At 45.6% G+C, this 12,366-nt stretch overlaps 1 protein-coding gene across 1 annotated transcript in view; it reads right to left on the reverse strand.

The window, feature by feature from the left end:
• Positions 1-556: 556 nt before the first annotated feature.
• VSIG10 (V-set and immunoglobulin domain containing 10) overlaps positions 557-12,366 on the reverse strand; it is a 31,526-nt gene continuing 19,716 nt past the window's right edge. Inside the window, exons 5-9 of the mRNA XM_037156179.2 lie at positions 9,191-9,484; positions 6,886-6,996; positions 6,576-6,591; positions 4,361-4,587; positions 557-3,351 (exon numbers count right to left, since the gene is read on the reverse strand). Coding sequence (XP_037012074.2) covers positions 3,296-3,351; positions 4,361-4,587; positions 6,576-6,591; positions 6,886-6,996; positions 9,191-9,484 — 704 coding nt within the window. The 3' untranslated portion in view covers positions 557-3,295. The remainder of the gene's footprint in view (positions 3,352-4,360; positions 4,588-6,575; positions 6,592-6,885; positions 6,997-9,190; positions 9,485-12,366) is intronic.

Consider the following 12,366-nt stretch of genomic DNA (forward strand, 5'->3'; position numbering starts at 1 on the left):
CCCCAAGAGCCAGGGAACTTGGAATCTAAAAAAAAAAAAGGGAGGGGGGGGTTCACCTAAGAGTGAAGGCCTAGAACAGGGAAAGGAACGGGCAACTCGAGCGGGAGGTGGGGGGAAGACATCGTGGACAGCACAGGTAGCTGGGGGCTCGGGGTGCATCTCCGAAGTCACCACCCAGGACCGCGACCGGAAGGCGGATTTAAATAGTCTCCGGTCCCTCGGTTCTGTGTTCTCCATGGGGACTTTGGGCCCTTTCCAAAACTTGCCGTTGGAGCCAAAAGGCTTCCGCAAGGAGAGAAAAATCGAAGAGCCAGTGTCTCGGGGAGGTTACCAACGGTGATGGTGTGTCAGTAGATGTTAGGGGCTGGGTCGTGTCTACCAGCCATGGAAAAAAATCAAATAGCAACGAGGGCACTATTGTTACCAATAGTAGGAAAGCTAGTAAAAGAAAATGGGGGGTCCTAAACCCACTTCCCCAAATCTTTCGGTTTACTAATCAAGCCTCAGTCAAGCTCACGAAACCTTTTACTTAAAAAATAACTTTATTGCATCATCTTTTAAAAAATCCATTATAATAACCTCAGGATGAATTGCTCCCCAACCCCCCCCAGCAAATATTAAAATGTAAATAATGCAGAGGGTCTGCTTATTTTTCTTTGCAGCACAGCCTGGCCAGCCCCATGGTAAGAAATACCGGTTGGCACTTATTGCATCATCATAATTTTTCCCAGCAAGGATGATTTTCCAGGTTTCCAGTGCATGGGTCATGGAAATTTTCCATCATGTGTTTTCCTGCTGCAGTAACAGAGCCTATATGTGCTTGTGAGAAGCAGAGCTAACATCAAAGCAGCAAGACTGCAGGGGCCCTTTCCCCAATGTCCACCAGGTTTTGAGAAAAGAAAAAAAAGAAACAGCCGTTGTGATAGCCCTGAAGTCGTTCCCTTCCTGGCTCTGATAAGGAGTTGGTCTCTGCCTGCACCATACACCCAGATAAGAATGTACATAAGGCATAAAGTAACAGCTTGGACTTTGCCACACAAAGGCTGTAATTCATTGTTAACATGCTTGTGGATTTGGGGATGGGTCATCTTAAAAGAGAGGGGGAAAAAGCCCTAATTCTTTCTTTAAAAATCCTTAAAATTTGAAGACCCCGCAGTACCTGGGTTCTTCACTGACCCAGCCACATTAACGTGTGCTCAGGGCTCAGGTAGAACTGACAGCAGTCACAGCTCAGCTAGTCCAGGGTTTATAGTGTTTGGCACCAAGACCTTGAAGCTCCCATTTGCTAGTGGAGAAACTATGTTGAAGATTTCCTACCTATCAGGTGTGTGTGCAAGAAAAGAAACAATTGCAGAAACATTTCAGTGGTCTTGAAAATCATCCTGTGTTCCCAGCTAGGGAATTTTTGCGACCTTTCCGACCTATTATTTTGCGACCTATTATTTTTGAAAATATCATTGCCTCTGCAAAGTAGGTGGGAATGGAACTCAGGGAAGATTCTAAAGGAGAGACCAGCTCATTGTTCAGTAACTTTAGAAGCAACCTAAGTATCCTGTTCTGTAAATGACCCTAACTTAGACTGGTCAGAGTGGTTTACATGCACGAGACACCACGCAGCAAAAGACCAGCCCAATGAAGAGACTGCAGTTCACAGCTGTTCCTGACGGATACAAATCTGCAGCCAGCTCCTGAGCTCCCCAGGGTTCTCAGCTGGGGACAGGACTCAACTTCTAATGACTTGCTCAGTTTAGTCCCTTCATCCTTCATACAAGAAAATAGACTAACCCCAAGCACACCTGTGGGGTAACCTTGCACATAACCAGTGTCTCAGGAGTCCCAGTCCCCATAATTATAGAAGGGAAGTTCTCCTTCAAGCTCTAGGTCTTGCCCATCAGAGCAGAATGTGCAATATTAAGAATGCAAATTCAAGTCAGACTTTTATGCTTAGCACACACCCTTTGCACATAAGACCCCTGACATTTTTAGATTTGAATAAAATTGGGGAAAGTATCTCTAAACTGTACAGGTTCTACTGGAAGCATCAGCAGCTTAAATTCATCACGTGCTCTTTTCATTCAAAACTTAGCATTATTAAGTGTATCCTCATAATATCCTTAAAGAGAAGCAAATAAGTTTCCCATTTCAGACATGGAGAAACCAACGCCAGGTGCACTGGTCTGCCCAAGGAGTACTTCTCAACAGATATTCCCTTACAAAACATTTCTCCTGCCTTCTTTCAAAGTCACAGGGGAAAGGAAGAATGGGAAAGCCTAAAAGCTAATAGTGTATCATATGAGAGGCTTTTGTATAAATATGCAGCTTTGCAAAATGTGAGGTTCTAATGAAAGGCACTTTCTCTTGCGGGCTCCTACCTCTTTTGAAAAGAATTGTATTTCTAGGGAAGCAAACACCGGGAGAGCTCTGATAATGCCCTCATCTGTAACCATTCTACAAAGAAGAATGCAGGGCCCAGGCAGCAGCTCACAGCTTACAAATGACATTTTTTTCTTCCACTAGGGAAGGGGAAGAAGATAACGACCACCTACTGAGCACCTCCTAGGTACTTTCACATCCCAAAGTCCTCACCATAACTCTGTAAGGCAGCTGTGATTTCAGCTATTTTATGGATGAGGAAATTGAGGCCCAGGGGAGAGAGGTAAAGCAACCTGCCCAAGCCCTAGAAACAAGTAGCAAGGCCCAGATTCAAGTCTGGGTGTTTCCACTCCAAAAACCTGAACCACCCGGCTTCCCTCTGACTAGCATCAGCCGGTGACTCCTCCTCACCTTTTCCAGTGCGCTGACGTTTACCTGGTTCCTTCACTACCTGGGCAGTGATAAAGGAAGTGTCCCTATCACCCCACACTTATACCCTTGTGTGCTGAGGTAAGCTGGTTACATACCTTTAATAGTGGCAAAGGGCACTGAGGCCAAGTGCCCCCTCCCACTCCTGCTCCCCCCAAATCAGCATCAGTCAACCTGCATGACACCAGGGGTCAGAGCGAAAAGGGCACCTTAGATGCCAAGTGTAGCTTTCCCTGCAACACTGCCAGTTCCCAAAGCTTTCTAACATCATTTTTAAAAGGTACAGCAAATCAAACCAATTTTTTAAAAAATGGAAGGAAAAATGTGTGTGTGTGTGTGTGTGTGTGTGTGTGTGTGTGTGTTTGCTGAGAACCCCAAACCATTTTAAGCACACAGGCAGGGGTGCAAGTCACATCAAAGCCAGATGAAAAGCTCCTCTTCAATGCAGCTTCCCAAGCTCTTAAGACAGGACCATGGAGGATGTCACTTTTCTTCAAACTGGCCTGTCTTCTTCTTCAACAATGTCGCTCTGCTGCTCACCGCTGTCCTCTGTACAGGAGGAAGAAGCAGATCCGATTCTGAGTGATGGCAGTATGGGTGACCCTGTTTCCATCAGTCTCAGTTACCTCCATTTCTCGTCCTTGACTGGTAAACCTCAGAATCGGGTTTTGCGGAGAAGCAGGTGAGACAGGGTGTGTGTTCCCTTTTCACCTGCTCCTTCCACTCAAAATCCTCTCAGCATGTTTGACAGCATCCCCCCCTTCCTGCTCTTGGCTCACGCCATTCTTCTCACCTGGAATGCCCCCTCTCTCTTTCTTATTCAAACTTGACTGTCCTCAAAGACTTGCCTCATATCCCACTACTTCTACTAGGAGAAGGCTTCTCCTGAGCACTCCTTGGAGCTCTTGTCCTTCTCCTGAGGTCCTATGATTTTTAAACCTATCACTCATCGGACAATTGATCAAATTCCTCCTTGTGACAGCTCCTCTACTGCTCTCTCAAAGTGCTGCTTAAATCTTGCCTCCATTTTCGTTTTCCCCACATCTTCTAGTCCGCCCACTCTACCTGGTCTCCCAAAGCTCCCTGCATGTGGATATTATGTCTGTCTCTTCTGTTCCCCAGTAACGCCGATATTGTGCCTTTCCTGGAGCAGGCACTTGGTGAATGTCAGTTTCATCGTTGCACTGGCAGTTGATAAAAGATTCTCAGGTTCCAGATTAACTATCTTCCCCAGCCTTTAAAAAAGCACTTAGAGATTTCCTACCGGGAAGCTCCCACAACCTAGCAGGAGTGCTTTTAAGGAAATAGAGCTCGCCCTGACTGGTGTGGCTCAGTAGGTTGGGCATCGTCCTGCTGACCTAGAGGTCGCCAGTTCAATTCCTGGTTAGGGCACATGTTTGGGTTGTGGGTCGGGTCCCTGGTTGGGGGGCATGTGAGAGATGACTGATCCAGATCCATGTTTCTCTCCCTCTCTTTCCCCCTCTCTTTCCCCCTCCCTTTCCCTCTCTCTAAAAATAAACAAAAATGTTTTAAAAAGGTGTAGGAGGGGAGAGCTCACCTTGCAGAGCCTGGAGTCCATTGGCCATCCAGTCTATGTTCCCATTCACCAGTGCGGTCACTCTGTGAATGTGGACGTGCTTGGGTATTTCTTTTGGCAATTCCTCCCTGTCAGCTGCTTCCTCCTCCACTTCCTCCTCCTCTTCCTGTCCTGCAGCATATTCTTCCTCCTCCACCTCTTCCTCTTCCTCATCCACCAAAACCATGACATCAGCCATGTCTTGTCCCCTAATTGCCAAAGGGGGAGAAAGTCAGGAAGATGCCCTGTTTTTGCCAACATCAGCCCTGGGAGAATGGGGAACACTAGGCTCTTTGCAGCCCCTTTGGTAACACGGAACACTCTTCCTGCATTCAACTCGGCCGAGTCGTGAGGTGACAGTGTGACTGTCTTCTCTCAAAGAGACACAGCCACCGATCACTACAGATAATCTATCTTATCTTCTGGGTGAGTTTTATTCTTGTCCTGCTCCTCCAGAAAGTGACCTCATTGTTCCAGGCCTCTAACATCTTAGTCCCCCTCGCAGCATGTACACAAAGGGCATTTTCTGAAATGCCCTTATCTCTGCTCCACTAACTGAAATGTCTCCTCCTCCTCACTAATCAAGGACCAAAGTCCTCTCCTGCCCCCCGAAGTCCTGAACTACCGTTGCATTTGGAGCCCATGCCCAGCTGTTCAGCACTGAATTGCGCCGAGCTCCTTGCTGGTTTTGTCTACCCAGTCAGACCGTACATTTCTGGAGGAAAGAGGAACACATACCACAGGCCAGTCACAGTCCTAGGCGCTTTACATTCTCATTTCATCCTCACGCTCCCCCTCTGAGGAAGATGAGGAGGAGACAAAGGCTCCCAGAAGGTCAGGGATCTTCCATGAGCAAAGGGCTTGGGAATGGCAGAGTTGCAATTTGAACCTAGGTCCACTAATTCCAAAGCCTTTTCTCACTATGCCTCACTGCTACCTCCTGGGAGAAATACACCTGGGAAATGACAGTCTCACCCGGAGAATGACCCTCGGGTATGTGGCAGCAAAGGTAACACTGTTCCCCGGGGGGCAAAAGGTCCCGAAACAACCCGATCCCCTCAGTATGAATGGTGTTCTGAGAACAATAATATCCCACAGATATTAACAGGTAAAGAAAAACACAGAGAAGAGTTCTTTGCTCCCACTCAGAATCTCCTTATGGAATAAAACACCCAAGTTCCATTTAGTTACTTTGCCCCCTACTGAGAAGGTGTAAGGAACCGATCAGCATGGCAATGGCAAATGTAGCCCAACAATGATCTGGAAAACCGATGAATGTGAGGAGACATACGGGAGCCAGGTATGCAGATCGGCTTTCCCATGGGGAATCAGGCCTGCATGGTACCTAGGCTGCTGTGAGACTTGCTTTTGCTAAAACTCCCTCACCTGGGTTAAAACTGCAGATGTTTAATGTATGTCTCTGAAGCAACTCCCTAAAGTCTGTGCGAAGATGTCCCAAGGATGAAATCCAAATCAATCATTTTAATTGTTCCCTTGCATTTGCAACTTTTTCTTCTTTTTTTGTTATCTGTAAGAAGTAATCACTTAACTACATCTACAAATAATGAGAACCTTCTTTGATGTAATGTGACCGGAAAGCAATAAAAGCCTGTCCAGGCAAGGGTTGGGGTGCTCTCCCCTTGAGAGAGTGGCCGTGCCGTCCCTTTTCTCCACAGGACTCGGGAGTCCGCGTGAATCTGTATACTGCGCCCACAACACACAGGCTCCGGAGGGCCGGAGTCTGCATCAATAAGGGCTTCGAGGTATGCTCAAACTAGTTTTCCCAAACATGTGGTAAGAATGGGACTTATTCTTCCTTTTAGCTCCTTTTTAAAAATTGGGTAAAATAAATGCATGAATAACTGGCTCATGTGCCTCAATGAGAGCCCAGCTGCGTGCCCCACCCTGAGGTCTAGCACTGTAAAAAGAACATGAACTTTGGAATCAGTCAGATCTAGGTCTGAAGGAAAGCACTGCCATTTACTTCCTGGATGAGACTGGAGATTTCTTAACTGAGCCTCGATCTCCCTGAAAATGCAGATTTTATGAGTTTATAATGATGAAGCCCCCAGACCAGTGCTGGCACTGGGTGGTCCTCAAGATTAAAGGCTATTATGGTTCTTATGACGGGAAACAAAATAGCAGTGAAGACAGACCATGGAAAAAGTATTCTGACTTGAGTCTAGGGGACACTCACCTGATAGTGTTTCCTACTAAAGAGAGAAAGAAAAAAAATTAGTATCAAATAACATCGACTTTACCCTCGCAAAAGTTTTTGATCAATCTGACATCTACAAAAGAAAGGACAATGAGAAAACTGGCCCAATATGAGAGGTTACAGGGTGCTCTGGAATGGTACTTAGGGGCTTCATTATTGCACATCCGGACCCAATGAAGAAGCCTATAGAAGGGGACTTCAGATGGGAGCATAACAGGGGTCTCCTTCCCCCAACCACACCCTTGCAAAAAGCCTGAAAGAGAAGCCAAAGGACCCAAGAAGTCCTTACGTTTCCAGCAGAACACAGGGCTGTAATACAACATAAGCCCTGAGATAATGGCCACTCCCAGCAGAAGGAGGCTCACGATGGTTCCCACAATTCCCACGATGTTTAAAGGTTCTGCAAAGACAAAGCACACTGTTGACTATTCCACCTGACACACACAGCAATGAGAGTAATACCTCCCACCCCCTGCCCATTGAGAACCAGGCCTCCCCTCCTTGGCCTGGGTCCCAGCCTTATCTTGGTTTTGTGTTGTTGGGCAAGGCATATGACCTCTCTGTGAAGCAGGACAAATACCTCATCTCCCTACCTGGGACAGTTGGTAGGAATCAAGTAAAGCCTGTGATGTAAAAGAACAGTGGAAAGTTAAAATCTCTATGTGTCCACCACATATCAGAGTGTTTATAAGGTCATAGTAATTAAGAGTGTGAGTTACTGGTGCCTCGATAAACAGTGATCAATGGAACAGAATGGAGAATCCAATTACAGGCCCCATGCATAAAAGGAAACTTGATATATGACAGATTAGTGAGTCAAGAGAGGAAGTATTTGAGAAATGGTGCTAAAATAAATGGTTATCCAAACTGGGGGGGGTGGTGGTGAAGGGGTGGGAATTTGATCCTGACCTCACACCATTCACAAAAAATCAACTCTAGATGGATTAAAGATTTAATTGTGAAAGGCAAAACATCAAAACATGTAATATCTTTGTGAATGTGGGACAGTGAAGGATTTTTAAGACAAAAATTGCTAATGATATAAGAAGAAATTCATAAAATCAAGTACATTAAAGTAAGACTGGTTACTAATTAAAGGATAACAAAGAAAGGGAAAAAACAAACAAGGAACTAAGAAGCTATTTGCAACATAAAACTAATAAGGAATCAGTATGCAGAATTTCAAAAGAATGCTTACATATCTGTCTATAAGAAAGAGTAAGATATCAAAAGATACAAGTATGTATGAATTTCACTGAAGAAATACAAATAGCAAATAACCATGAAATAATGCTCAACCTTCTGAGAAATTCAAATCAGAACCATGATGAGGCTCCATTTTGCATCAAACCATAAAGCCTGCTGGTGAAGAAGCAGAATGAGGACACTCCTATACTGCACTGCAACTGCAAATCAGTATAATCACTTTGTAAGATGGTTTAGTTATCCCATAAGGGTAAAAATGCACATAACCTGTGACACTTCATTTCTACTCCTTGTACATGTCTTAAGAGAAATATTTGCCAGGGGCCCTTGTATATATGTACACACAAGGGTTGGGTAAAATATTTTCACAGCAACACTGTTCATCAAAACAATAAACAAAACAATCAGAAACCACCTATCAGCAGGAAAATCAGTAACTTCGTTGCATAACAGTGAGTGACACAAAGGAAAGCTATACGGTGGGGAAGAGGTACAAAGTGTAATTGCACACATCCATATGAATAACCAAGAAACAAAATGTGGAGTAAAAAAAGCAAGGGTGGGGAAGAGGTACAAAGTGTAATTGCACACATCCATATGAATAACCAAGAAACAAAATGTGGAGTAAAAAAAGCAAGTCTCAAAAGACTACATTTGTAGGGCAATCACCATTTTTTAAAACTCAGAAACAAAAATAAAGAACAACATTATTTCAACATGTACATATGTAGCAATTTTTTTTCTTAACTAAAACATGAAATTCAGGACAGTGGTTACCTTTTTTAGGAGACTAAAAAGGGGGCCACAGGTAAAGTTACATAATCAAATACAGGATACCCAGTTAGATCTGGATTTTGATAAAACAATAAGTCCCAAATACTTTTTAGAGTGAGTATGCCTTGTATTTGGGACATACTTATACTACTTAAAATTATCCTTTGCTTTTCTGAAATGCAAATTTAAGTGGGTATCCCATCTTATTAGTTTTGAGGTTGTTTTCTAAATCTGGCCAAATACATACAGGTAACTAGCAATGGTAACACTGTTCTGTATTTTAAGTGTGACAGTTTCTTAGGTGTTCATTTGGCTATTGTGCTTCACAACTTACATGATATATTTTTAATTTTTATATATTTTGTATTTATACATGTTTTTCATATATAGATTGATGTTCTCTAGTATATTACAGATATGAAGTAGTTTTTACCCCTATGTAAATATTAAAGATTTAGGACTAGACATTAATTTTTCACATCCATTTTTGTCAAGCTCCAAGTAAGCAGATATGCCTTCTTCCACATGCAGGGAAGCCCTAAGTGTCCCCATGCTGGTACCGTGTCCCATGAAGCTCTCATCCCTCCTCACCTGGAGCCACTTGTATCACTCACCTTTGACGCTCAGCCAGATGTCCACTTCCCTCACCCCCACGGGGTTCTCAGCCCGGCAGACGTAGTAGCCCTCATCCAGGCCCTGGGAGCAGTTCTGGATGGTCAGGGTGGAGCTTGGGCCATTCTGGGTGATGAGATAGTGGCTGTTGGGCTGGATGACCACCTCAGGCTGGGTGAGGTTCCTCAGCCACAGGATCTTTGCAGAAGGGTAAGCCCCAGACACGTGGCAGGTGAGTGTCACATTGCTCCCCACGAAGCAAGTCCTCATGGGCTCAGAGAGAAGGGAGGGGCTCCCTGGTGATCAGAAGAAAGTAAAGAAAGACAAATGCTTGTGAAGACTGAAGCCCTGGCCTAAGGTATTCACAAATATCATTCCCTTCCTAATGAAGCAACTCCAGGAATTCCTGTCCCACACCTGGTCTTCTACAACAATAAAAGCTAACATTTACTGAGCACTTATTACGGGCTAGACACTGTTGTTGATACATATTAACCCAATCAGTTCTCACAACAAGCCTGTCATTATTTCCATTTTGCAGATGAGAAAGTGAAAGTAACTTGCTCCAAGTCACACAATAAGAGATGCCGCTGGGATTTAGGGTGACCAGCTGTCCTGGTTTGCCGAAGACTAAGGGGGTTCCTGGGACACGGGGCTTTCAGTGCTGGAACAGGGAATGTCTCGGGCCAGCCACAGTCATCTGGTTATCCTATGTAAAACTAGAACCCAAACGGTTGAGCTTTTGTGGATCACGATCCTTACTTCTATACTGTACATTTCTATGTATAATAACCACATTAATGATGTTTAAAAAATGGGCCTGACAAGGGTGTTCAAGGGGACAATAAGGCGGCTGTATTAGTTTCCCATTGCTGCTATAACAAATTGCCACAAACTTAGTGGCACAGAACAACAGAACTCTCCTTTCCTAGTGCTGGAGGTCAGAAGTCCAAAATGATCTTGGGCGCAGATCACGGTACTGGCAGAGCTGGTTTCTCCTGGAAGCTTCTAGGGGAGAATCTGTTTCCTTGGGTTTTTCAGCTTCCCGAAGCCGCCTGCATTACTTGGCTGGTGGCCCTGTCTTTGCATCACTCCAACCTTTCCCAACCGTTGTCACATCACCCACTGTTGAATCTGACCATCCAGCTCCCCTCGTATAATCCAGGATAACCTCCCATCTCAAAACCCTTAATCACAGCTGCAAAGTCCCTTTGGCTGTGGAAGGTAACATATTTACAAGGTCTACGGTTAGAAATGGGCATCTTCGGGGAGACCATTATTCTGCCTACCACAACTGTGTCCTAGAAATGCACAGGGTGTCCCTGTGGCCTGGAGGTCTGACTGAGCAGGACATGAGGAGCTGTGAGGTTGGCCTTTCTTTGCACAAGAAGCCTTTTCCCAACCTGCACACCCTCCTGGGAAGGTTAACAAATTCATCTTGGGGGTTATTAAGACCACATTTTTGGCAGCTGAAGAATACAGAGCAGCATATTTGGTTCACACATGGGAGAGTGAAACTACATACTTCACCTTGGCAGTTGTTCCAAGAGAGAATCTAGGGTTTCTTTGCTGGCATCCTGGGCAGATGGGTGAGGGAAGGGGGCAAAGGAGAAAGGGTGGAACAGACCAAAAGCCTCTCTCTCTAGGTCAGGTCAACAAAAGAGAATTCCCCCAAACCTCAGCTTGCTCAGGACACACGTGTAGCACCCCTTCGTAGATTCACTGTCAGGTTCACCCACAAGGACGCTAAGTTGCACCTTCCTCTGTCCGTGGTTAACCAGAATTTCCTTCAGGGTCACAAAGCCAGCAGCAGTGACAAGCCCCAGTATGTTTGTATTTTGCAGCCCCCAAACCAAAGTTTGAGAGGTGGCCCCCTCATCCTTTATTAGAAGCAAAACAATTTGGCCAGCACTCCCCCAGCCCGCAAAACAAAGATCATATACATAAATACCCTTTTGACAAACATAGCATTCACCCTTCAAATAGCTGAGTCACCCACCCAGCTGATGTGGCATTTACAAAACAAAGAGCCTTGCTTAAGAAGACCTTGTGTGCAAGGGTGGGTTCAGGGGTTGGGGTGGTATGGCGGGGGATGCAGGGCCCTCAGCGATCTGCCAGCAGACAGACCAAATACAGGGGCCTTGGTACACCTGGTATATTGGTATGCTGCAGCTTATCATGAATTGAGTTGTTTTCTTCAGTTTCAGGGTCTACCTGCCATTTAAGGAGAGACCTGAGCAGCAGGAATCCCCCAAAATGTCACTTTTCATCACTGTAAGGGCTCTGCTGTTCTGCGCCCCTCTGGCAGACAATGGCACTGCCTTTCAATGCCTTAATGCTCCTCCCAAGTGAAATAATGCTCCAGAGACCCTCTCTCCCAAGGGCCTGGCTACTCAAAGTGTGGTCTGTGGACCAGCAGCATCAGCACTTCCTGGGAATCGGTTAGAAGTGCAGAGCCCGCCTGGAACCAAGAGCATCAGAGTGTGTGTATTCACCAGGCCCCCAGGTGACCTGCATGCACACCAAGGACTGAGAAGCACTGGGCCTGAGTGCCCATGAGGGAAGAGGGGGAGACTGGGCAATGTCAGAGTGGAGAAGGTTCCAGGCTCTTGTGCCTGCTGCCTGTGCTCCTGGAATTAGGAAAATGTCCTGCCGGCTCCCTTCTCCAGAAACATTCCCTAAGGATACACTGTGTTTCATGCACTCACAACTGTAAACCTACTTTTGCCCCACCCTGTTTTTAGATTCAAATCACTGGCCCAATCTTAGGGGCCACAGGAATGATGACTTGCGTAAGATCTGCAAATAAAATTGGAAAGGGGGCCCTGGCTGGGTGGCTCAATTGCATGAGTCAGGGATGGTCCACGGCCTCTGTTTCCCATCCATAAAACGGAGCATTAGCAGGTTGAGTAGCATCCTCCCCAAATACATGTCCTCCTGGAACCCCAGACGATGACTTTCACTGGAGATAAGGTCTTTGCAAATGTAGGTAACTAGTTAAGAATCTCTAGAGGAAATCATCTTGGATTTAGGGTGGGCCTCCATGCAATGACTGGTGTCTCACGAGAGGAAAGGAACAGAGAGAGACACAGAGAGAGAAAAGGGCTGTGAGGAGGCAGAGGCAGAGATTGGAGCAACGAGATTGGAGCGACGCAGCCACAAGCTAAGGAATGCCTGG

The sequence above is a fragment of the Artibeus jamaicensis genome, unplaced genomic scaffold, assembly GCF_021234435.1.
Source record: "Artibeus jamaicensis isolate MK-2021 breed Jamaican fruit bat unplaced genomic scaffold, CSHL_Jam_final contig_525, whole genome shotgun sequence".
Lineage (NCBI taxonomy): Eukaryota > Metazoa > Chordata > Mammalia > Chiroptera > Phyllostomidae > Artibeus > Artibeus jamaicensis.